At 41.9% G+C, this 26,512-nt stretch overlaps 1 protein-coding gene and 1 long non-coding RNA gene across 6 annotated transcripts in view; one reads left to right on the top strand and one right to left on the bottom strand.

Moving 5' to 3' along the window:
• The window catches only part of LOC310671155, a 54,441-nt gene extending 35,279 nt beyond the window's left edge, over positions 1-19,162 (top strand). Inside the window, exons 2-3 of the long non-coding RNA XR_014507839.1 lie at positions 15,942-15,981; positions 17,127-19,162. This is a non-coding gene — a long non-coding RNA (uncharacterized lncRNA). The remainder of the gene's footprint in view (positions 1-15,941; positions 15,982-17,126) is intronic.
• Positions 1-26,512, bottom strand: part of PTPRG (protein tyrosine phosphatase receptor type G) — a 518,906-nt gene that overhangs the window by 60,237 nt on the left and 432,157 nt on the right. For 2 of the 5 annotated variants that reach the window (XM_083424609.1, XM_083424607.1), the window contains exons 11-13: positions 26,251-26,300; positions 23,919-24,822; positions 14,897-15,029 (exon numbers count right to left, since the gene is read on the bottom strand). In XM_083424609.1, coding sequence (XP_083280735.1) covers positions 14,897-15,029; positions 23,919-24,822; positions 26,251-26,300 — 1,087 coding nt within the window. The remainder of the gene's footprint in view (positions 1-14,896; positions 15,030-23,918; positions 24,823-26,250; positions 26,301-26,512) is intronic. The other 3 variants (XM_083424610.1, XM_083424611.1, XM_083424608.1) reach the window with 3 other exon arrangements.

Here is a 26,512-nt window from a genome sequence, read left to right as displayed (position 1 = left end):
ATCAGACAGGCCATTGTGAAAAGGAATTGCGGGTATGGGCAAAAGGGAATTGCGGGTGGGTGGGACTACCACCAAAAGTCTTTGAGGGAAGATCCTCCATCACTAAATGATGGTTGTTGTTTTTTTAACTCAATGACATTAACAAATTTACAACATTGAGTATTGCCAAGTGTTCTGTCGGAATACTACAGATGTGAACAAGGTTTAAAAGGGCATATGCACATATCCATATTCCAGGTATAGGGCGGTATGTAAATTCAAAGAAGAAGAAGAATGTTCACTGAATTTACTGACTTTAGAGAGCAGTGTGTGTTTACAAATGGAAACTCCTCCTCAGGTACCAACTCCTTTGCAAGCAGAAAAACAATAAAATACTGCCAATAAATAAAAGGGGTATGGGTTATGTAGAGAAACCAGGGGTGCACTTCTCCACCAGCTAGATGGCTCAATGGACTTCCTATGCTCCCGCTGTTGCTTCAGAGCAGCTAGTATTCAGAGGCTCATTGCTTATGAATATGCATGTTAAGTTTAGTTATCATGACTCATAACTGCTGTCCCTGAATTTGCCTAACCGCCTTTTAACAGCATCTAATGGCTATTGTTGAGAGTGAGGGAGACTGTTTGTAGGTGGGTGTTTTAAGCGTGGGTGAATATGTGCATGTATAGGTTGAATTCATCTGTGTGGGTGCTGAGTGAGTGGAAGGGTACTGAGTGGAATCCTATTTTGACGTTTTATTGTTTTTATATGGTGTTTTTAATTTTTTCTTGGATTGCCTTGTAAGCTGCTTTGTGATTTATTTGTCTTTTGCTTTTAATGAAAAATGGTATATAAAAACTAGAAAGCAATAATTGCCACACCTTGCCGCAGGGAACGGCCAAATTATACGTTGGGCTTCAGCAGTAGGGCCCCAGTATTGGCCCGAGGGAGCTGTATGAAACTTTACCTGCTGAAATTGCAGCATGCAGAGCAAGCCACTCTTGGATTCTGAAATAAACTGCCTGCTAATCCATGGCTTCATTAACAACATGTGCTATGGATGTACAGATGTGGCCACACGAAGCAGATAACTTTGCATTTTAAAAACATCTGCTCCACCCACAGTCATAGGTGAGACAACAACAACAACAACTGACAGGTAGCAACTTCTCAGAAATCCTGGAAGTGCAACTGGGGCAGATCAAGGCCAACTCCAAAATGACCAAAAGACCAGCATGTGTGAGCCTCACTGAAGTAAATGGGCGCTATAGAGAAGCAATGATTGGTGAAGTTCATCTCAGGACGACACCTGCCAGCAGTCTGCAAAGCATTAGTTAGGGTCATCAGTCACTGACTTTTATGAGCAAATCATGTGGGCTCGGGCAATTATGAAGCCCACAAAGAGAAAGCCCACATGAACAACCAATCTACTGAATATTCATGAACTTCCAGCCCGCCTGTGTGATATTGCGCTCATGTGAGAGAGCATCTGTGAGCATCTCCTTCGCAGAGGACACAATGGGGCTGAAAATATCACCCTTTTTTGACAGGCTTTTACTGCAAGGGTCTAGCTGAAAGATTCCAGAAGGAAGATCCAACAGGCAGCAGAAGGACATTAGAATGGGAATACTATTGTGCAATGAAGTGCCAAATCAGTTCATATATCATGTATGTCGGTATAGTTGCACTTATGGCAAGGCTGACAGCCCTCCTACTCTGACTATCTCACTTGGTAGAGCATGAGACTCTTAATCTCAGGGTTGTGGGTTAAAGCCCTACGTTGGGTGAAAGATTCCTGCATTGCAGGGGGAGAGGTGGACTAAATGAACCTCATGGTGCCTCCCAACTCTCCAATGTCAGGGATTGAACCTGAAACCTTCTGCTTCCGAAGTATGTATTCTACAATCTACCATACTCTTGTATATATTTCACATACATTTTATTGGCTTGACAGAGTACTCTGGGAGCGTAGAAAGTTTATTCCATGGGCAGGTCTAAAACTCAAGTGGATTCTGAGCAATCAGACTAAAATGTCACAAAGCCATACTTTTAGTGTTCTTTTCCACCCTGACTAGCTGTACAAACGTGCAGGGAACATGTATTTAAGAGTAATTAATCTGGGATAAGTGATCTTCAGTATACCTCACTCTGTAGATTCAGTGGCATAGAGTGTAATGCTATAGACACAGGATCACATGCCTCACATCAATTAATCAAAACAGCTTCCTGTTTCCATAGTATGCAGATTAAAAGCCTCTTTACATAAGTGGTACATATTCATAACACTGAATGCAAATCAACTGGCCTTGCTGTACTCACCATTAGAGTGGCTAAGAGTGGGGGGAAAGGTGATGACCAACTGGAAGTATGGAATCAGAGAGAGTTGGTTATTCAAGATGAATTGAGTATAAGCATGTGATGCACTCCCATGTTCTATTTATCATCAGAGCTGCAGCTTTAGCTAATATATACATAGGCATTGCAAAACAAGCAGAACCACTTCTTTAAAATCAAGGCTCTTGCAGTGTGAAGTTTTCCCCATTAAAGAGCTCCGAAAAACCTGGCTGAGCTGGCTAAATCAGGATTCTTGGAGAGAGGGTGATACTTAAGTCTGCCACTGTAGAACCAAATAAATGCTCAGGTGGCCAGTGCCATAATGCATTTACATGGCTCTCTGACTACAAATTAATAGTGGGATAAATCCAGCACACAGCTCTTTCCTCCATCTTGCCAACACCATCCCCTGAGAATGGCAAAGGAAATTGTGAAACCTTATTTGGGATGACACACAAGGTCCTCTAAGAGTAATTATTCTCTCTGTGACCTCTGGCAGGGCTGGAACAAGTGAGGCTTTCCCCCTCTATGTATTTAATCAATACTTGGAACATCTGTGCAGGTTACACTCAGTGGTGAGTGAAAAGCTTCTGACATAAGGGATTTATGAAAACGAAGAAAAAGGAGGATGAGGATGTGCTCTATGGACTACAAATTAACCAGGAAGGTGGGATTTCTTTAAAAAACTTTTTAATGTTTATTTAAAACCATTTTAAAGGAGTTCGCATGCCTGACCTAAAACACAACTGGTGAAATCCAGTGGAGTCCATTCACTAACAGAAAGGACTTCTGTTTGTAGGAGGCTTCTGTTCCCCCTCCCCATGACCCCCATGCGGGAGCTTTTGGAGGGGTGCAGACAAGAGGAATGGGAAGTCCACTCACATAATGTTGGATGTTGTCCAAACGGAACTGAGTTATTTAATGAATGAAGGTGCTTTATTTTGAATGCATATCCTAAATCTTGTTTATGACAGTTCTGCATGGTGGGTCGCAGAACTGTGGGGGTGGGGCATCCCCCTAAACACTTAAATTAATAAATGCTAGGCTTTTGGGTTATTGGTGATATGAAGGCAGAATATAAGCTGCAAAGGAATTCTGGGTTAGCCTGGTCAAACTTCTAGCACCAGGTGTGACCAGAGACTGGAGATTTGGAAGGTTGCCAGGGTAACTGCTCTGGGAGGAGGGCAAGGGGTTTCTGGGAAGAAGAAAGGGTGAGATCCATCTTGGTGAGGGGCAAGGAAGGACTGCCCGCAATGCTTTGGGTCATGCTATAAGATCTGGACTCCCTCCATGAAAACTGAAGGTGTAAATATGTGAATAAAACCGTATTTCTTAAAGCACGACAGCCTCTACTGTGTCTTCTGTTTTCCAAAGGGACACAGACCCTGTGTGTGTGTCTGAGATCCCATGCGCTCTTGCCATGGCTTGGCGGAGAGAGGGACAGGAGCCCGGCTTTTGTAACGACATTAATACTATCCACAACACTGTCCCAGAGTTGTGTGTGGAGATGTCTGCTGCCTTTGGGGGAGTTCCCGGCAGCTTCCCTACAGAGGGAAAATGCGCAGTCAGCACTGTATCCAATGTGTCACTAGAATCATGCTCCTGGCTTCCATTGTTTTTTAACCAGCAAGTGGCAAAGTACTGGGGCAGCTGAGAAATACTAGGGCATCTGGTGGGATTAAAAAAATGTAATACATCAGTTTAATTTAGAATTAAACTCCACTATTTATGGTTAGGTTTCTGCTGATTTGCATTGAGAAATGATCCCTATTCCCCCCAAGGTATGCTTAGGTACACAACATTTCTGGCCGCAGGCCTGTCTTCCAACTCTGCACATAACCCATAATGAATTGCAAACACCCTATCTCCCTATCATTACAAGGCCATGTAGATACCAGATGTGCTATTTAAGGGCAGGGGGCTGTTAGTCTAGGCTCCTTCTGTTATTCCATCCACTGAGATCCATGAAATCAGCCTGGAAGTCATAGGCTAGATGAGGCACTTGTTCAGTATTTTTAAGCAGAGAAAAAACACTTACTGCAAATTCCAAATGGAGTAAGAAAGAACAGCTTAGCACAGTTTCTCAACTGATGATTATACAAACTTTGTAAGAGGTCATAAAACGTATCGGATCAAAAGAGAGACCAAGTCAAATCACCTTTGTGCAAAGCATTTGCAAAAGAGGAAAATGAGAGAGGGAGAGAGAGAAGAGGGGTGGGCAGGAATAATCAAGGACACCTTTGAAGTTTCAAACCCAGTCCCAAAATACAGCAAGTCAGACTGTTGAGGGAAAAACATTTGTTATGCAGAATGTCTGCAAAATCAAGGCATATCGAAACATCTGAAGCGTTAGAATTAGGAATTTGCAGGAGCTCCTAATTAGGCGGTAAAGTTCTAGACTAGAGCATTAGAATAAAGAAGACTTTTAAATTCAAACAGGAGTAATGACTGAAATTATAGGAACAAAGAAAGCTAAGCTTCTTAGCCTGAGGAATTAGCATGAGGAAGAGGCTGTAGCTCACTGAAGGTACCTATGATTTGCATGCAAAAGGTCCAAGCATCTCCGGATTGGGAAAAGCCTCCTGCCTGAAAACCTGGAGAACCACTGCCAGTCAGAGTAGACAAAAGTGAACTAGATGTACCAACAGCCTGACTTGCTATAACCCAGCTTCTGATTTTCCTATCTTTTATGAGATGCGAAAATATGGTTATGGCCACCTGCCCTTATACATATGTAGAAGATGCCTAACACTGATAGAATATCAAGGCAAAGGAAAACTTGATTTCAGAAGAGCACGTGTTTTGGGCCAGTTTAAATATACCAACCCATTTGTAGTGGTGACCCATGGGAAGAGGATGACATTCCTTCCTGTGTGCTATTCCACTGCCACCGTCAATATGACATCACCAGCATCCCACCTGCATGCCACCTTAATATGACATCACCAGCACCCCAAGCTACATGTAACACTAACACATGAGTGGACAAGCATGCAGGAAAGTGATTTCAAACATGACTCTGCATATGAATTGCTTGCAGCAACCATGGACAAATGTGTGTGGACAGGGCAGTCTTCAAATGTGACTCGGAAAGAAGTTTTAAGTTCAGAAAACATAGCTTTTAAGATACGAAACCACCTAAAACCTAAATTATCTGGCAATACTGGATTGTGGCCTGAAATAGCTAAGTTCTTTCCTCTCCCTCCTCCCTCAGACTAGCAGAAAATACAATTCGTTTGAACAACATGTCAAAGCAACACAGCAGTTTAGAAAACTCGGAAAATGGCCAGCGCAAGTGATTTTCCATGCGCAGGCAAACCTTGTCACAGGAGCACAAGATGTTCAGGGCAAGATAATTTCAGTTGACTAACAAATGAGTCATTTATATTTCAGCGAGGCGTGTGGGGGAATATACAGTGTTTAATTAACATCCCCTTTCTAGCTTCGGAACAGGGTTTGCTTCCCCCAACCCCTCTGTAATACCTCCTCCCTGTGTCAATACACCAAGGAGAGGCAAAATTTGTAGGGGAGACAATGCACACTCCGTTAGAGTAATACAGAAGCTAAATGATGGTGTATGAAATTTAGAAAGAGTTTGGCGGGTGGGGGTGCAATAGGCTCCTGACTCCAAATTAGGCCCCACTATACTACAATCACACAAGACTGATAACCAGGGTGCTGACAATCTGCCGCTCAAACACCTAATTGGAATTCTGGAATGGATAGCCTGATGCAATGCTTGTCAGTTTACATGCTGCTCTCTGCTGAAGCCACTTAAATGGATATTAAATTATTGTTTTTCAAAAGGGGAGAAAACAAAACATCCCCCCCCCCCACATTTTTTGTGCATGAGATATGATCAACGACCATTGCATTAACGTTTATTATTTATTATTTATTATTCACTACTGAATCAGCGAGAACTACGCTATGGTGTTTGCAACAAAAGGAGGGGCCATTTATATCAGTCTGGTTGCAAAACACAGCCACATGAGGGATGTTCACGTTACATTCGACGAGCGTACAATCTGTGCAAGTGTGCACATTGAGTTGTATGCTCATGCAGTTATTCACAGGTACCATTCAGTGAGTGTATAGTTTGGGTACCTGTGTACACAAAAGTTAATCTGTACAAATCAACATGTCTTCACTCTTTTGCACAAATATATGTACATGAGAAGACAGCTTGTACCTGTGTTCAGTGTGACGTCTGAACAAAACTATGCCTGATAATACAATATACAATATACCAGACAAGTAACTTGTTAACATTGAATCTGATCCACCAATTTACCCATCAAGCAACTCTGTTCTGCAACAAACTACGTAATTTAAATAGAGCTTACACAAAATATGACGAAAAACAAAATTCTAATTTTAATAGATATATGAGCATCCTAATATGTGCACACAATCAAACAATTTAACTTTTCATTGTGGCCAAATACAGAATCTGAAATGGGGGGTGATGGTAGGAGGCTCAGGCCTACAACAAAATGCAATTTAATACATTGGGCCATATTTCCCTGTAAACATGGTGCTGATAATGGTTGTTTTGGCCCATTCATACAGAGGCTGAGGAAACATGCTTCATGAATTTCAGATCACAGTAGGTGGAAACAATTTATTGTTTCCTTCAGAGGCTTTACTTTAGGTGCTGAGGGTCCTAGCAAACTGTGATTTCTAAAACATAATATTCACAAGGCAGAGAGTGGTTGGAGCCATCCAGAGTGGCTGGGGCAACCCAGTCAGATGGGCGGGATACAATGAAGAAGAAGAAGAAGAAGAAGAAGAAGAAGAAGAAGAGGAGGAGGAGGAGGAGGAGGAGGAGGAGGAGGAGGAAGAGGAGAAAGGCTGTCTGCATTAGGAATTGTGGAATTCTCGTTCTTAGTTTACTCAGGTCTCCCCCCCCCCCTTTTACAGCTCATCCACATAAAGTCTCAAGCAAATTATAGCCCTCTTGTGTTTCCCCCATGCTCCCTCCTCCTGTTTTCTTAGACCAAAAAATAAAATAAAAATCCAACTTGAAAAAGAACTGAACAGTAGTGCTATCTCTCTATAGGAGAATCAGCTTAGCACGATTCTCCTGCTTGTTCCACGAGGCCTGATCTTGCCGCAGGATTATGTGGCAGGTGAACTCCCCACATTTCTACTTTTGCCTTTCCCCAGAGCTTCCTGTCCTACTTTCACCCCACAGTACAAGAGGGTAAGTGGATAAGAAGAGCACAAAGCATATAAAAATACTGCATGACATTCCATTTGTATTTGTGGGTTCAGAACTATCCCAGTTCAGCTGCAAAACACTTTCTTTCCAAGCAGTAAGTGTCATATGCATCATTCTAATTTAACCTAAGTGAAACACGGACCAGAAAACTTGTTTCGTCCTTCCTCGCTCTCTTCTTGGAGTAGGGCATTTCCTGGCAACTGCGGCAGTAGTTTCTTATAGCCCTTTGAAGTAATTTTGAAGTAATCATGTCAAGCTGAAGCAATCACAATGGACAAAGCCCTGTAAGATCCCTAAGCAGATGGCTCAGGTTGGGTGAACTAGTGAGAGGTGGGGAGCAGGGTGGAGTCTGAAGGCGGCAGCAAGCGATCTGGGATGGAAGTTCTCAGGATGCCCGTACCAGATCCTATTCCCGCCTCCGTCCAGGCTCTGCCCTGCCTCTCCTTCTCACTGCTGTGGAATACTATCCAATTTGCTTCCAGAAGATAGCCCACCAACTTAGCTTTAAAAAAGGATTAAATAAATTCATGGAGGATAAAGCAATCATGGCCTGCTAGTCATGGTGGTTAAAGACCATCTCTAGACTAGATGCAGCATGCCTTTCAATACCAGTTGCTGGAGGACACCAGCAGCAGAGGGCTATTGCCCTCATGTAGTGCTTGTGAGCTTCCTGAAGGCCACTATGGGAAGCAGGATGCTGGGCTACTTTATGTTCTTAAACTGCTTAGCCCAGAACAAACTGTTCACTAGCAGAAATCTTGGCTTTCTCCTTCCTGTCCCAATGAAAGTTCTAGGTGCATTTGTGCTTAAAAAGCATCCCCACAGCAATCATTTTCAGGTACATTTGCTCTTCAATGCCCCTTACTCTAGAAATCATTGCGGCCAAGTATTCTGCCCATGCCAACACAAGGGGGAGAGGGAGGGTCTTGGAAACCAATTGATGAGCAGTTTCAAAAATGTTGCAGTGAGGCAGCAGAGGCATTTTAAACCTCACAAGGAGAAACCTTTCCTGACTGAAGACTACCATTGAGAATAGTTCAGACAAAACGGAATGGGAATTACTTTAAAATGGGACTTAGCTTTGAGTAGCAGACTATGACCCACAAAAACCTTTGGCATTTTTGGTGAAGTCTTTAAGGTAGCACAAGACTCTTTCTTTGTTTACACTGAAACTTAAACCCCACTTCACTAATACATGATATAGTGCTGCAAACTGAGGTATTTATTTATTTCACAAAATGTATATACCACTTGACTGTAAAAAAGAAACTCAAAGTGGTTTACAAAAAGATTAAACAATAAAACTGAGGGGGGGACACACCATAAAACATAACAAAGATTAAAATTACCTCAACTTTCTAAGCATCTGAGTAGGCCTCTCTAACCAAGGACATTTTAGCAGGTGCAGAAAATAGTACAGTGAAGGTGTATGCTTGATCCCAAGACGCAGGGAGTTCCTAAGTGCCACACTAAATAACTGAGTTCTTATAAATGCAGAATGGGTATTATGTGGCACCTGTAGTTGTGCCAATATTGTGGCCTTGATCACAGTTGTAACTCCACTTCTAGTTTATTGTGCAGTACTATAATACAAGAAGTATTAAAGAGCTGTGAAGTAGCCCAATCCAGCTATCCAGTGACTGAAATGAGTGTGCACATGGTTTCACCTTTCTCTTAGGCAAATTTTTACAACCATGTTTAGCACGTAGTTACAGCTAAGATGAACAACTGTAGAGCTTTCTAGCCATATGGCCACCATATGCATTGATGCAGGCATGTTAACAAGTAACTGGCATACTACCACTTAGAAAATATCATTCCAGTTCAACTGATTGCACCAGTCTGGATTAGCAACCAGTTTACATCTGGGTAGATGGGAGGTGTTGATGCAATTATGAGACTAAGAGAAAGTCAAACTTATACCTACTTTACACAGGAGTAAGCCTTATTGATCTCAATGGAACATCTGAATAGAATAGAATCATTTAAAAAATAACCAACTAAACCTATTAATCTATCCACATAACTTTTCACCCTTAAGTATCTCTTCTAATACAGAATTTTGAAATTAGGCATAGGATTTCCAACAAACTCAACTACTCATTATACTGATCATACTTAACACATTCCAATCACCTCTACTTATCTAAATAAATGAAAAAAAACTCAAAGCACTCCATCTTTTGCATTAGGATTTGATCTTGATTACCTTTTCCAGCAAACCAAAATTGGTATTTTTAACATACTGGATTAAGTGGTCTCTGAAGTACCCAGTTGCTTCAGAGGAGACTCTAGGGGATGAGTGCTAGCTCCTTAATCACAAGAGCTTGCAATCATTGTAATTTTTAAAAAGGCAAATGGGATTTACCCTCGTGACACAAACAGTAGACAAGCATTATCCAGAAGAAAGCTCAGTGATGCTAAATGTTGCACTGAAAATAGGGCCACAGTTTCCAAACTTGATTATCAGAAGTTCAAAATACATTTACTAGTGCTTAATGAAGAGAATTAATGTATCTTTTAAACAGGGATTAATATGTATGCAAATTAGGAAAAGAGTTTTTTAAAGTAAGATTTTTCACTCATCATTTCAGAAAATGTGCTTTGCATCGTTAGGAAAAAATTAATTCACATTGTCAGCAGATTCAATTTAGGTATTTTGCATGTAAACAATAGTGTGACTCAAGTCCTTTTCTAGTTTATATTTAAATTCAGAACCTGAATACTATAAATGCTAATTAAATACTCTATTTAATGGCAAAAATGAAGAGGCAAGCTAATTTCAATTTGCAGATTCCTCTAATTACAATGTTTTCCTTTGGAAAATGGAAATTGTATCTCAAATCTTTTAAGAAAAATGAATCATTAATCTTTATTCATTCACCTTTAAAAAAACTTTTTAATGCTTCTTTTGTATTAGGATTGATTCTAATGGAGATACAATTGTTTTTCCTGACAAAAGGCTTTTTAATATTAAATTAAATATTACCAAAGATAATTAGATTTAGCTCACAGATGCAAATTACATTAGCAATGCTAAAGAAAAATAACTATTTTTTTTTAAAAAAAAAACGGATATTAGAGAGGGTTTTTTAAAAAAAGAAATTATAGTAGATAGTAATGATTTTCACATAGACATATTTGGAAAAGGATTCATATAGAGTACTATGGAACATTTATTCCTTTTTTAAGGCCCCGGCCTTGTTTTCAATTATAGTTACTTTCAAAACATGTATCTTAGCAAAACATGTACAATTGTTTAGTTGAATAGCATTTAGGAGCTGGTAACCTTCCCTAATTTGGGTCCCCGGAGTGGCTTTCTTTGGATGTAACACTAAACATTTGCTTAGAACTACATTGACAAGTTTTGGGCTTTTTAGCTTGCCTGATGGAATCTCTGTCTGCTGTTCTGGGGGTTTTCAAGGCCCTCTGGAGCTCAAGGAGGGGGCAGGAGGAGGAGAGGGGGTGGAAATCCTATTGCACTAATGGGACTCATTGCACTGGCTTCTGCTAGCACAACTACTTAGCTATATCTGGCTCAGGGTTTCAGGCAAAAAAATTCCCTAGCCCTGTTGTTGTTTAGTCGTTTAGTCGTGTCCGACTCCTCGTGATCCCATGGACCAGAGCACGCCAGGCACTTCTGTCTTCCACTGCCTCCTGCAGTTTGGTCAAACTCATGCTGGTAGCTTCGAGAACACTATCCAACCATCTCATCCTCTGTCGTCCCCTTATTCTTGCGCCCTCCATCTTTCCCAACATCAGGGTCTTTTCCAGGGAGTCTTCTCTTCTCATGAGGTGGCCAAAGTATTGGAGCCTCAGCTTCAGGATCTGTCCTTCCAGTGAGCCCTCTGGGCTGATTTCCTTCCGAATGGATAGGTTTGATCTTCTTGCAGTCCACGGGACTCTCCGGAGTCTCCTCCACCACCATAATTCAAAAGCATCAATTCTTCGGCGATCAGCCTTCTTTATGGTCCAGCTCTCACTTCCATACATCACGACTAGGAAAACCATAGCTTTTACTATACGGACCTTTGTTGGCAAGGTGATGTCTCTACTTTTTAAGATGCTGTAGCCCTACCTGAGATTAAACCTCAGACCTTCTGCATGCAAAGCAGATGCTCCGAGCTGCAACCCTTATCTTAAAAGAATGAGGAAACTAATTTGTTTATTCTTTTTATTACTAAACAATAGGGGGTGGGGAATGTTCAAATTTGCTCAGCAGATCCAAAGGGCTATATGTGGCATTCTGCGTCTTCTGTGGTTTATTTGGGGCCATAACCCCATGTGTACCTTCACAGCCTTTCAATATTAGCACCTGACTCCACGAAAAGCACGGTGGCGGCTGGAAGACAAGCTGGAGCTTCTGGCAACCAATCAAATAACGGACTGGGACCACAGTTCTGTATGTTGCCCTCAGCTGCAAATTTCTAAATGTTGGTTGAGAGGTAGCATAAAGAACTGTGATTTGTGCTGAGGGCAAGTGATTCAGACCTACCATTCCCACAAGCTTCATGCAATCCAGGCAGAAAACAAACAGCGATTGGCAGAACAGTGTGAACTGGGCCTGAGCGCTGACTATCAAAGCATTAGCTTATAAAAAGAAAGATGTTCCCTGCAGTGCTAACCACTGCGATGGCATATGAGTAATTGCAGCCGAATCCTATACATGTTTTTTTCCTGCGGAACGAATTCCCACTTACCAGCATAGGTTTGTAGCCTAGGATTATTAAAAAGGGAAACGAAGGCATATTTTTTCTTTGCTATATAGAAAGGTAAATAGCTATTCAAAGCTTGAAGTTGCTGAGGGGAGTGTTTGTGTGAAGAAGAAAGGAATGACTGGGCAGCAAAAGGTGCTGTGAGACAGAATCATTATTGATTGCGCACAGTTCTTAGAAATTAAAAGCACAGTGCTTAGAACACAAAGACACACTGTTACATTTTCAAGCTCTGGGCTACATGTCATGTTGACCCACCGTGCGGCTCAAGGAGGTGTGAGAAGGCCATGTTGACATCACCCTAGTAACAGCCAGAGGGAGCAATGACTCAGTCAGCAAAGGAACATAAAAACCAAACTTTGCCTCTATCTATTCCCTGTTTCCAGGCTCAATGCTCCCAAGCCAAAGGCTGAGTTTGGACTCTTGTTATTTTGCCTCATTGCCACCAACATTAAAAATCAACACTGGCTTGTAGTAAGAACTGTGCAAGGCTTGTATGTGGAAGATTGCTTTCTTGGGCACAAAAAACTTGAAAAGTTGAGGAATTCACTCCAAAGGAAAACTAAAGTTCTGGGGCCATGTCTGAATTTTGGCGCATCTGGTGGTCCCGTTGGGTGGTGGTCTTGTTTCAGAAAATGATTTCTATGATGTTGGTTTAATAATACAGTCTCCATAAGCCCTTTGTTTGAATTGAAGGGTTAATTGGAAGGAACAGTTCATGCAAAGCATTATTAGTTAGTTTGGAACCTTTTGACAAAGACCAAACTTCTTACTGCTGGTAACTGCTGAAGCTGGAACATGAATTGGCTAAAACAATGGCTAGCTACAACATGGAATATGGTGGAAATTAACAGAATATGCTTGGCTGCAAGAGGGGAGAAAACACATAAAACAATATTATGATACAGGGATTCAAGGACTGCAGCCAACTAAGTTCTATTCAGAGTAGACCCAGTGAAATAAATGAACCTAACTTACTCATGCGTATTACAATGAATTACCCTGTGGATACAACCCTTGGTATATTTTTGAAAGCAAAGTACCGTATTTTTCGCCCTATAAGACGCACTTTTCCCCCTCCAAAAATGAAGGGGAAATGTGTGTGCGTCCTATGGGGCGAATGCAGGCTTTCGCTGAAGCCTGGAGAGCGAGAGGGGTCGGTGTGCACTGACCCCTCTCCCTCTCCAGGCTTCAGGAAGCTATCCGCAAGGCTTGGGAGCCCGCGGGAGTTCTTCCCGGGCTCCCCCGGCTTGCGCAGAGTGCCTGCACCCCGAAGCCCCGGCGCGCTGAGCAGTCGCGCCAGGGCTTCGGGTAGCTGTGCGCAAGCTGCGGGAGGGCTCCCCCAGCTTGCGCAGAGCTGCCTCTTATCCCGAAGCCCCGGCGCACTGAGCAGTCACGCCGGGGCTTTGGGTAGCTCTCCACAAGGCGCGGGAGCCCGGCGCCGGGCTCCCGCGGCTTGCAGAGAGTTGCCTGCATGCTGAAGCCTGCGCACGCTGAACTCAGCGCGCCCAGGCTTGGCACAGCTCTCTGCAAGGCATGGGAGCCCGGCGCTGGGCTCCCGCGGCTTGCGGAGAGTTGCCTGTTCTGGGGGCTAGGGCTGGGGGAAGCTTGGGCTTCCCCCGCCCCCGCCCTGCGCCTGGTGGGGAAATAAATTTTTTCCCCTTTATTTCCCCCCCAAAAAACTAGGTGCGCCTTATGGGACGGTGTTTCCTATAGGGTGAAAAATACGGTAGATTTGATTTTTATACCACTGTATCTTTTATTATTGTATTTCCCCATATTTCACTTGATTTGCCATAGTATTTCTAATGTACTCATTTATCACCAGTATATTTCTTCCTGGATTGTTGTTGTTGTAGCAGTAGTATCTGTTGCTAGGCACTGACTACACATAACTGAAAAACCTCCTCATATGGGACTTACATCTAAGTAAACACAAGCAGCTTCTGGTGATGTCAAAACCTGGACAATATTCACTATGGCTTATTAGAACAAGCCAACTTGAACCCATATTTGCTCTTTTAAGGTGTGCACGGTCCACAATGCAAGAAGTACTTGCAGCAGTTCACAGCAATTTTGCCTAAACATATGAAACTGTCTTGTACTTAGTCAGACAATATACTGAGTTCGTCAAGCACAGAACAAATAAATCTGTACTGAATCTGTACTGGGATTCAGTGCAGCCAATGTGTGATCCTCCAGATGTTGCAGGAATATAAATCCCATCCTGCATGACTACTGGCCATGCTGCCTGGGTCTGAAGGGAGCTGAAGTCTGGCAAAACCCAGGTGTCACCACTTGCCTACCCCAATCCAAGGTTTCAGGAGAGGTCTTCCTCATTCCCTTTACCTGAAATTCTTTAAGTGAACCAGAACTTTCAGAATACATGTGCCCTTCCCATAGCTTATTTACATGGCACAAATCTGGAAACAAATACCAATTGTCAAAGGTGTATTTAGTGTATTTGGCATTGGATTAGCTTGATGAAAATAATAAAAACAATAGAATCATAGAATTGGAAGGAATCCAAAGAGTCATCGAGGCCAATCTCCTGCACTGCAAGAAGCAATGAATGCAGAGAAATCACAATGCAGTCACAAAAGTGCATACAATCAACGAGTTTAAAGATGCTTTAAAAAGGCTCACCTCCAGTAGACAAGAACAGCAATAAGGAGTATGAGGCACACAAACGTCAAGGCTGAGACTACAATGAGGGGAATGATCCATTCCATTTTGCCAGTAGCAGGTCTGGTTGCCATACTGGAAATATTCTTGTCTGCTGCATGGCAAATAACAACAAAATCAGTAACTGCAAGAAGAAACTGAACGGCTACAAAATAATTTGAAAAGCAGGCCATTGTGCACATTACACAGAGGCAAACCTGAGTTTGCCATCAAGCGTACACTTGGCAAGGAGCTACAGCCAATTACGGCTCCCTGACAAGTATCCCGGTATGGTACTTCTAACAGTGAACATATCTTCGTTGCTTTCAATTTCCTTTTTTGGTGTGGATGCAATACATTTCTTGTGTACACCTGGAAATGTAATGTATAAAATGGCCCAAAGTGAAAATGGTACTTCTTTCCACATGAGTGAAGACCAGATTTCAAAACAAAGATGAGTGTTTTATGAAGCAAGGAATTACACTGGAAACACAAAACCTTAGTTGCGTTACATAGGAATGTTTTGCTATCATGAAACATTCTTTAGGTTCCAACTTCAAATGGTCATAGGAATTGGGTGCATGAATATTTTTTTGAGTTTTCCCAGTTTTTGCCCATGACTGTTTTCATCCTCTACTCCCTCCCAACATTTCAACATTGTACTGTTTAAACAATCATTGACTGCAGCGTATCTCACTGTGAAGTTTGAAATGTCTCTGAAGATGTAAATTGCTGGATTCTCACAATAGATTATTTAGAAAGATACAAACCTGAGTTCATATATGCCTCAAAGCAATACATTTTGGGTAACTTCATGGAAGACAATGTGGAGAGTACACAGATCAATGTCGACAATTTCTAAAATCTTTAAACAAGGCTAACAATGGGGAAACAGTTGCACATATTTAAATGAATGAACTAATAGGGTCCTCATACAGTTTCTCCTATATGTCACAGTTCAACTCAGGTTTCTACATGGCTTAAAGCAAAGATTTTACCAATGTTCATATTTTGTATCTCTGTTCAGTTTGAATTATGTTATCCAAACCAGCATAGCTTCTGCAAAAGTAAGTCCTGTCTCACTAACCCATTAGAGATCTTTGAGAGCATGGAGATAGAGGTGATATAGTTGACATCGTGTACTTGGACTTTCAAAAAGTTTTCAACGAAGTATCTCACCCAAGATTGCTGAGTAAGCTTAGCAGTCACAGAACAAGAAGAGAGGCCCTCTTATGTATCAGGAACTGGTTAAGTAACAGAAAGCAGACAGGATGAAAAAATGGACAGTTCTCTCAATGGAGGGAAGAAGAAAGTAGGGTCCCTCAGGGATCAGTATTAGGACCTGTGCTTGTTCCATAAACTATCTAGAGTTTGGGGTAAGCAGTGAGGAAGTCAAGTTTGCAGATACAAAATTGTTCAGCGTGATTTTAAAAAAAAAGATCTCCAGAAGGATCTCTCTAGAACTGAGTGAATGGGTGGTAAAATAGCAAACACAATTCAATGTAAACAAGTGTACAAAACATCTTAATGGGGCAAAACATTTTAATTTCACATATATGCTCATGGGGTGTGAACCAGCAGTGACCGACCAGGAACAAGACCTTGGGGTTGTAGTGAATAGCTTGATGAAGATGTTGATCAGTATGTGGCAGCTGCAAAAAAAGGCAATTTCTATGCTAGGGATCATTAAGAAAGGAATTGAAAATTAAACTGCTGATATCATAACACCATTACGCAAATCTATGGTGTGACTGAACTTTCATTAGTCTTCAGCAAAGCATAAAGTTTTTTATTCTATTTTATGATCAGAGTTAGGGTCTTTTGCAATGATGCAGAATCTGGATTACCGAGCTGGTCCTCTGTTAATACATACAGAAAGTCTTTAAGTGTGATGCTCTAATACTGCGATGGGGACTCTGTGGCTCTCCATATACTGTTGGACTACAACCTCCATCAGCCCCAACCAGCATGGCACAATGGCACTTAACACTGGCCATAAAACATAGTTAAGTCAGTTAGCTAGACCAGTTTCCTAAACAAATCCTGATCGGGAAGGCAAAATTTGTTCTTGGATTCCTGACTGTAGTTTGTTTGGAAGGAGAGTAAACCTCAAAGAATCATAGAATTGGAAAGGACCCAAGTGTCAATAATGTGAGCCTTGGTTTGGACACAACACTAAGCCAACACTCAATGAATTGTCTCACTACTGCAGGAAGGGAGAAGTGAAGTGGGGATGTGCAGAAGCTAATTTGGTTATGGCCAGTATTATGTCCAAACAGCCAGTGTCAAGACATCCCTCAAGATCTATTGAATGAACACAATCAGAATAAGCAAATGCATCAAAAGGACTATAAACAAGCCACCATAAGCAGCAGAAGTGATCACTGTCAAGTTTGTGGCATCACTTAGCATCTTGGGCTCCTGGCCAATGAGATGGAAACCTGCATACAGGACATTCTTATTTTGTGTGTGTTAGATTTCTAGAACGCTACACAGCAGACTTCACAAGATTAAACTGGGAACAGCGATACTGGTAAACCCATGTCTCTTTATACATTTACACAGCACTTCTAGAACGCTTTACAGATTTTTAGCGCATTTGTCTTATGCCATTGGGTGTAATTACTGCAACATGAAAGCAGGAATAATTCTTGCAATATGGGCAACAGACACTGGGATACAGTGGCTTGATCATGATTATCTAGAAAGTTCATGGATGAGCAGGCATTCAAACCAGCAAATTTCAGTTCCAAGTCCAACACCAAGTCCTAATTAGGTGTCTTGCATTGTATGCATGGATAATGTGCCGGACGAGCCTGCCGTTTGGTCTGATCTCTTCTTATGTGAGGGCAGCAGCCAGTGGCAACAGAGGAAAAGGTGTCTAGCTTAAGACTTTAGTAGTTAGCACTACTGACATATTATTATACGTAATTAGTTTGGAAGAAATATTCCATTTTAACCAACAATTTGGATCTACAAAAAGAGGAAGGGGAGAGAGAGAGCTGTCCCAGAGCTGTCCACCAGGAGAGGTGGAAGCATAATAGTACATTTGACTAGAAAGCCACATTTGAACATTTGCTTTTTAAAAGCAAATCTTAAAAGTATTTTACAGCAAATATAAAGGGAGTATTCAAAAGTACCAGCAAAAGTAACTGGTGGTGCTCAGTGCTAGCAGACGGTCCGCAGTACATCTGGGCTACCAGCAGGGGTCCAGCACTGAGAAGCCTATAAAAATGTGGCCTGCTGAGTAACACTGAAGGAAAATGTACGTTAAACAGAATGACACAGACGGTTCTGGTTCCCTGCATCCAAACAACAAAAACAACAACCGCCACCCAGCATTTTCAGCTTTCCGTTTTAAACAAAGGCAGCTCAGCAGCAATAGACAAATATAATGTATCCTTTTTGTAACTTTGCCCATTTTTCTTTTTTTTTGGGTAGGGGTGAGGAAACTCCAGTTTTGCTAAGAAATGCAAACACTTTCCTGTGGCATATGTCACCGCTGAATTAATTCAGTTTGCCTTTTACTGGCTTGGAATGCATCCCAGTAGGAAGGAATAAAAATTATTATAGCGTATCTGCTTCAGGGAGTCCTACCTAACATGATCACCGGCACTTTAAAAGCCATTTCTCCACAAACTGAAATGTGTAGCTTATTCCATAACAATTGCTTTCCCGAGGAAAGCCTCATTCAGCAGTTTTCATCCATTTCAGAATCTGGGCCAGGAGAGATATATGAAACTGTTAAGGCAAGATATTACAGGGATTGGGGCGGGGGCACCGGATAAGCATATTAACTTCTGTTTGTCTGCCCACCCTAATGGGCTCTTGAGAATGGACACTTGGCTAACATAACATAACAGATGACACATGTTATGAAGTCACCTTTCTGTGTACCAGAATGAAAATTCTCTCCTATCCTTTTAGGCATTTTATTTCTCATTCTTCTAGTAACATACAGGCAGACGCCACAGAACACAGTACAGTGGTACCTCGGGTTACATACGCTCCAGGTTACATACTCTTCAGGTTACAGACTCCGCTAACCCAGAAATAGTGCTTCAGGTTAAGAACTTTGCTTCAGGATGAGAACAGAAATCGGGCTCTGGCGGCGCGGCGGCAGCAGCAGCGGGAGGCCCCATTAGCTAAAGTGGTGCTTCAGGTTAAGAACAGTTTCAGGTTAAGAATGGACCTCTGGAACGAATTAAGTACTTAACCTGAGGTACCACTGTATTACCAGAATTCCACCATGCATTCAACTGGAGGACACTCATGAGCCTATGGGAGCATGAAACCCTGTGTGCAAATGGATCAATGCATACTGTTTCCAGCACAGTACAAGCCATTCAAGTATTAATAGACAGCTTTAAAAACCAGTAACTGACTAGCTAAAGCATTTTACTCACTGTAACGCGAGAGGCAACCGCAGCATACGCTACTTTCCATTTAGTTGCAGGTATTTCTCTCGCTTCCCTCTACACCTTAGTATGTCCTTTTTTTCTGTTGAGACTGGCAACACTTTTCTACAGTGTCATATTGTGTATACACAGTCTGCCAGCAAAATCTGGTCTGATTTTCTTTTGTTTATCTGCATGCAAACTGTCTTAGTGATTGCAGGCTCCTACACGCGGCAGTGCAAAACATTCACGAATCACAAGAAATTATAACTTAATAATTCTTGCCACATATGGAGAATGGGGGGGAGAGGGAACCCACACAGATGCTTAATTATCCTAATGAGGTTATTCCCAAAGGCTTTTGCACAACCTCAAGCTTGTTTTTTAAAAAATTTCTGTACAACTGAAATTCAGACAGCAACACTGAAGGCCTAGGCGTACAGAGGCTAAATGAGCCTCAACACACAAAGGATCATCTTGGTGACTATGCCTATTGAAGGGAGAAGATCAGAGCATATCAGGATAAATAGGGGAGAAAGGGAGGGAGGTGGCAGTACTCCAATGAGGCTATTGGTTTAATCCAGGGGTCAGCAAACTTTTTCAGTGGGGCCCAGTCCACTGTCCCTCAAACCTTGTGGGGGGCCGGACTATATTTTGAAGAGGGAAAAAAATGACGCAAGAGCACTATAAGCCCTGGTGGCTGCTTACCTGTGTCTTGCGAGCAGCAGGGGCTGGCAGCAGTGGGACGATGAGCGGTGCACAAAAGGGCCCCGGGGAAGGGCTGCTTTAAATGGCAGCCACTCGAGCGCTGCTGCTGCTGGCCCCAACAAAGCCCAGCCCCCTTCCTCCTCTAGGCAGGGCAGGGAGAAGCCAGGAGGAGGGAGGGAGGAGGTGCCGCCGCCGTGTGAGGAAGAGGAAGAGGGAAAGAATATGCGCACTGGAATCTGTGGCGATTCCCAGACTGTTTGCGGGCCGGATCCAGAAGGTAATTGGGCCTGATCCGGCCCACGGGCCTTAGTTTGCCAACCCATGGTTTAATCCCTGCAGAGTATAGGGAGGGGAGAATCTGGCTAGATTACTGTGATCTATTCCTGATGTACACCTGGAAATCAAACATGGAAAACCTCTTGGTTTTGGCAATTGCTCCTTTTCCCCTGGACTCCTGGTTTATTTCTCCAGACAAACCCATGAGCCATAGAACAAATCTTTATGGTTTGTCTGGAGTGAAAGAAACCATGATTCAACAGAAGGCCAAACTATGGCTCAGTTCAGAGCAGCAGAACCAAAGAAGGAACAAAGTGGCTCATCACTCCATGTAGTCAGCCCTCACCATGGGGATTCTTTCCACACCACCACCAATTGTTCCTATCGGCAGTGTGCAGAGGTTCAACCACACAGTGGTCTTATAGTGTGAGAAGGCCCCAAGCAGCTACTGAACCACCAGTGTTTTCACCAGCCTGAGAAACTCAATGCTTGGAAGATAGATTTGTAAGTAATAAACACAAGACACACCATTAGTATGACAATTGCTAAACATTTATTTAGCAGGAAGGAAAGCAACACAGTACGCAGAACAGATGTAGGTACAGGATAGACATAATTCAAGTTAGACAAGATGTGAAGGCAAAGATGTGAGCTGAGAAAGGAGGACTAAGTGTTGCCTTGTACCTAAGCCCCTGTTCAAACTCCTGGCAGATGGGTGGCATAGAAATAATAAAATTATTATTGTTGTGGTTTAGGGTTTGAAGGACAAAGAGATAAGGAAGAGGGAGAAAGGCACTATATAGGGTTGAGATTTGGGGCTCCTATGTGGCCCTCCAGATTTTGCAGGACTACAGCTCCCAGCATCCCTGACTTCTGGCCATGCTGGCTAAGGCTGATGGGAGTCAAAATCCAGCAACATCTGAGGGGCCACAGGTAAGATTCTCCAACTCTGCTCTAATGTACGATTTTTGTCTTTGTGGGAGGTGTTTTGTTGACTTTGGGGATGTTTGTATCATTATCGCTTGCCACTTGCTTTGTGATTTCATCTCACTGAGCTGTCTTTAAATATTGCACCATTGCCTTGAATGTTGGAAAATATTTTAAAAGAAACTTCAAGTAAATCAACAAACCTAAGCTGTCAAAAAGTAGCTCCTGACTTTTCTACTGAATGAGTAGAGAAGAGGAAGGAAAATATGGATAACATCACTGTCACTTTATCCAGGGAAAGCTGGTCTCCCCTCTGTGGGTCTATAGGAAACTGCAACTGTTCTGGAGGCAGCTAACTTTTTCTGGTTGATGGGCTATTTTCACTCCCAGCCAACCTTCTGGTGGGCATGTGTCAGTGATGAGTTTGACCACCCCACACTTTCACATGCATTTTTTTGGATGCACAAACACACTCCCACACACAGAGGACATAACCACAAAACCCCCCAATCTCAGTTAAGATGTGCAGATCAGCTGAGGGTCATCATTCCATCACCATTCATCCAATGATTGACTTTATGACTGGGGAAGGGGGCATTTATATCTTCATCAGGGTAGTGGACTGCTTGTCTGCTTTATTTTCTTTTTACAACCAATAAAAAGAATGGCATCATTTGGTGGTGGGGATTGCTTAGGGGATGGATTAGGTCTCCCCAGATAGGGAATGGATCAGCCACTTCTGAACAATTCCTTCCATTCATTTCTTCCATGGATTCAATTTTTCTTCAATATATTCCTACTGCCAACTTCCAAACAGGACTAAGTTATAAGGCCATGGTGGGTGGTAAAATCTGGCAGTATATTTGCTCCTTTCCCATTTTGGGGGACTCTGGGGTTTCCCCATAGATTCTCAGGTATTCAATCAAATGGGACTGAGTTCTTCCCAGTGCCAGGAACACACTGGATGATTATTACTCCTCCTCTAACAACCAAGTATTTAAACAATCCATTTTTAACATTTTAAAAAATATTACTAATAGACCAATAATTCAAGTCACATTTAGCTGACTATGGAGTTTCCAGGATCATATGTGGAGGTGTGTTTGTGTACATGTATGCAAGACTGGCCCTTCATTAGTCCTTTTCAAATGCTCTATGGAGGACAATGTCAGAAAAAAGAGGCTGGGTGCCCAAGTCAGTATTTCATTTTTGAATGTGAGCTCTTTTAGAACTCCTGGGCGAATGCCATTTTATCTGGTTGAACCACCCCTCCCAAAACCAATGAATTTGCTCCAAAATCTCTTCTGTGCAACTTTTTCTTCCAATTCACCATCCAAGAAGATTTGTTGGAGTGTGGCCTCTTTCCTATACCCTCTTTGTGGAGACAGATGCAAAGAACTCATTTATCCTGTCATCCTTGAGTGCTCCTCTTACACAGTGGTGGTCCAGTGGCCCTACTGCTCCTTCGGCAGGCCTCCTCTATACAATGTATTTGAGAAACAAAATTGTAGGTTTTAAAAATGTTTGTTTTAGCCCGTTGCACCCAATATCCCTTTGTTTTACATACAATACACCTGGCAGAAATTATGTTCTGGAGTTTTCCCCAAACTGACTTGGATTGCACTTCCGCTTTTTAAAGGATGGCTTCTACTCTTTTATTAGCTTCTGTGCCTTCCCACCCCACTATTGTTTAATATGATTTTATTTAACGATATTGCCTGTGACTAAAAACAACAACAAAAGAGGCAAAGGACAAAAGAGGGTGGAAGAAAACAGGAGAGAAAAAGTGCAGTAATTTACATTAAGACTTCAGAAGCAGATTGGTGGGAGAAATTGAAGAAATCTACCAGCCTCTGAGCTCAATAAACAGAACACTGGTGCTCACCCAAACTCGCACCTACACAGAGAGAAATTCAGGCATGCAAGTAAACTGAGAAACAGGATACCTAGTTTAAAATTAGCCAACGGGAGGAAGATGTCATCCCCAGCTTCTCACATAGTAGATTTGCCCATATACTGAGTGAATTTTGAGTTCTGAAACCAGGTACAATAGCACTAGAGGACTGCTTGTCTTGTTCGCCAAATAGAAACTGTCTAGAGTAACCCAAACACTGATTAAAGTGGACAAGGCAAGGGGGTGTTGTGTGAAGTCATGAACTCAGGCCACTATAAAAGACACACAAATGAAAAGAAGCTTGGGAGGTGTGTGGGTGGGTGGAATCAACCAAGACTACTTAATACAAGTTGAATGTGGTTCAAAGTAAGCCTACACCTATTGCAGTTATTCCATTCTCTAGCAATATTTGGGGTGATGCTTCTAATGCAAGCAAGATGAATCTTCTTAGGAAGGTGTGGAGAATTGTCACAAGACACAGACACTCCTACACAAAAACTATTTATTTCCATTCAGGGTTTATGACATCTATCCTTCCTTTCGCCACCCCAGATCGGGATGCTAGGTTCCATGCTGAAAAATGTAATGTACGAAATAATCATGAGCACAGTAATTACAAAAGGGTTTGCTAGAACGTGTAATGAAGTTTCCTGAAAGCATGAACCAAAATGTTGGTGCTACAACACTTCAAAAGCAGCCGAAAAGCATCAGTGACATTTTGTTGCGATGAACAATTTCTGACACACTCCCAGTCCCCTGACCCCACACTTTCCCCTCCCTGGTACCTACACAGTTAACTCACCTGGATTAATGGTAATAAATCTGTTGTCTTTTGGTAAAGGTGTCGCTGATGCTGTCTCTGGTCTTATTGGAATTTCTCGAGTGTATTGTTCATTTGTGTATGCTGGTGGCACTTGGGTGGAAGGGACTGTTTCGTATTGAGAGTCTGTTTCCGTATCTCCTTCTTTTCCGGGACTCCTACCTGTTGGGAAAATGTTTTGGCTTTGCCCTTGATCAGGTATGGTTTTATTCCCTCCCTCCGTAGTCCTGTTGGGAGCAAGAGTGGTGTCTGTAGCTTCAGTGTTATCCTGTACCTCGGCAGCCTCAGTCGTAGCATTTTTCTCCCTTTTTTCCGAATCCTTTTCTCTCTCTTCTTCATGCTCTCTCTCCCCATCCTCGCTCTCGCTTTTCTCGTCCTTTTCCCCATCCTCTGCGCCTTCATTGTCTTTTGTGAGGGTGGAATCGCTTTCCGGGGCTGGAGAGGAAGATAAAGCCTCAGTGGTAGCGAGGACGGGCCTCGCCGACTGTTTATTGGTCGAGGCAGAGGTCGGGAGGCGAGTTGGCCAAACGGTGCTAGGAAAAGAGGAAATACCACTACTGCTAAACCCAAGGCCTGCAAGCAAAGTGCTGGTGACCACAGAGGCCACCGTTGCCTGGCTCCCACTGGAGGAAGGCCCCATTCCAGTTGCCATGGATACAAAGGAAAAGGGGAGGCCTGAGGAAGTCCAAGTAGAAGATCCAGAACTGATGGGAGCCATGTCGGCTGATGGTGCAGGAGAAGCTGTAGGCTTGAAGAAATCACCAGGGGGAACAAGAGAAGAAAACACAGCAGAGAGAGCATCAGTAGAGGTACCTGACATGCTACCTCGGCTCTTTTTTCCTTTTGATTTCCTTTTCTTTCCAAACACTCCATTCTGCCCATTATTCTGTTTAAATAAGACAAGTATATTTAAACAATTGTGGTTAAAGCTAGCCGGCAAAACAACACAGAGATTCACAAGACAAAGACAACAGAAGGCTGAAGACAACTATGTTACGACTGAGGCCCAGCTCAAATCAGAGCCAGAGTTATAGTTTCTTCCTTTAAGATCAAGGAAGACATAGCAATGAATTTCACAGTGGCATTTGGGTTTATTCCCTCCCAACCCCCCACATGCAGGTATGATCTACTCAAGAGTTAAAGTATTCTAAATCCAGTTGCTTTCAGTAGGTCAGTAAAAGCAACAGAGGCTTAAACAACACAGAGATTCACTGTGTGAATCTGAAATAAATGGGATTTTGAAAAATAATTCTAGGTGGCTTGCATAGACATGTTTAAAAACTTTAAAATAATGCTATATTGTTTTTCTGCATCTCTGGGGAATTTCCTCTTGAATCCCATTTTGTCAAGACATTTTTACTCAGCTCCTACCAATATGAAATAATAAGTAAAACATAGGGCCGTGTGGTGCATTTGCTATATTTTACTGCTCCATTATAATTTTGTTTGGATGTAATTTTCATTACGTTTAGCACATAGTAAAATGTCATTATGTTTAGCTTGGTGGCACATCCTTACCTACTTCTTTTAAAGAAAAAAAGGATATGACCTTTCTGCTAACCGACTCCTCAGTTTTAAATAATGGAATACAGTCTAACAGATCAAGCAAAAAAGGAAAAAGGTATGAGAAGGGTTTGTGGATTTTTTTTAAAAAAATATTAATTTAAATATCAATTAGTTTGATTAGACCTACAAGTTTGACTTCCCTGATAGTTTAATCCTATTACAAAGCTTCACCCAGTTTTCATCAATCTTATGTTTGCAATAGAAGAAGTAATTTTGAACATCTTTCTAGCACATATCATTGATGTTTAGAATTTTTTACTTTTTACTGCTGATTGCGTGGCTGCTATCAAAAGCCAGTTCCAAACAGGACTAAACAAAACCAAAAATAAAATGGTGATACTATGTTCTCACTCTTTTGATTCACATCAGCAGGTTCCCCTCAATTAATTACAATGCTTTTTGGTATATTATTCAGTGTAAAAACACCTTCCCAATTTATTTATTTTCAAAATCCAGTTTCACTAACTTGCCTTAATTCTACACTTGCCTTAATTTAACACATTCAAACATATCAGCATAGTCCTAGGATCACAATTAATATTGATCATAATTAATATTCAATGATGAAAGACCAAAAAAGAACTCTGCATCAAAATCATTTGATTCTTTGAATTTTAATCAGGACGTTTATATCAGGACTTAAATCAGGACATTTACTATATAACGCTGCCACCTGCTGGAGAGAACATTGAAGTATTTTTTTTTAAAAAAAGCTTTTCTATTCAATTCAATGACTCATGTCACTTACCACTCCTGTTTTCACTATCCTGGTCCCTTCAAAAATTCGAGTAGTATTAGCTGGGGAAGGAAAAAGTAATAATAATCTTTAAGTGGATTAAGCTTCAAAAAACATTAAACACTATAATTTTATGTTTTTATCATTTCAGTTTCTAGCCTAACGATCCCAGGGTGAGTTACAGTAAAAAAAAATTTTTTAAAGGTTCCAATAGTCTGGATTCAAAGATACAGAAATGGCTGTTTTCCAATCAATTGTTTTTTTCAATAGCTTG

Source organism: Podarcis tiliguerta, assembly GCF_965153285.1.
Source record: "Podarcis tiliguerta genome assembly, chromosome: 2".
Taxonomy (NCBI): Eukaryota; Metazoa; Chordata; class Lepidosauria; order Squamata; family Lacertidae; genus Podarcis; species Podarcis tiliguerta.
The sequence above is the reverse complement of the archived record's forward strand: the minus strand, read 5'-3'. Positions and strand labels throughout refer to the sequence as shown.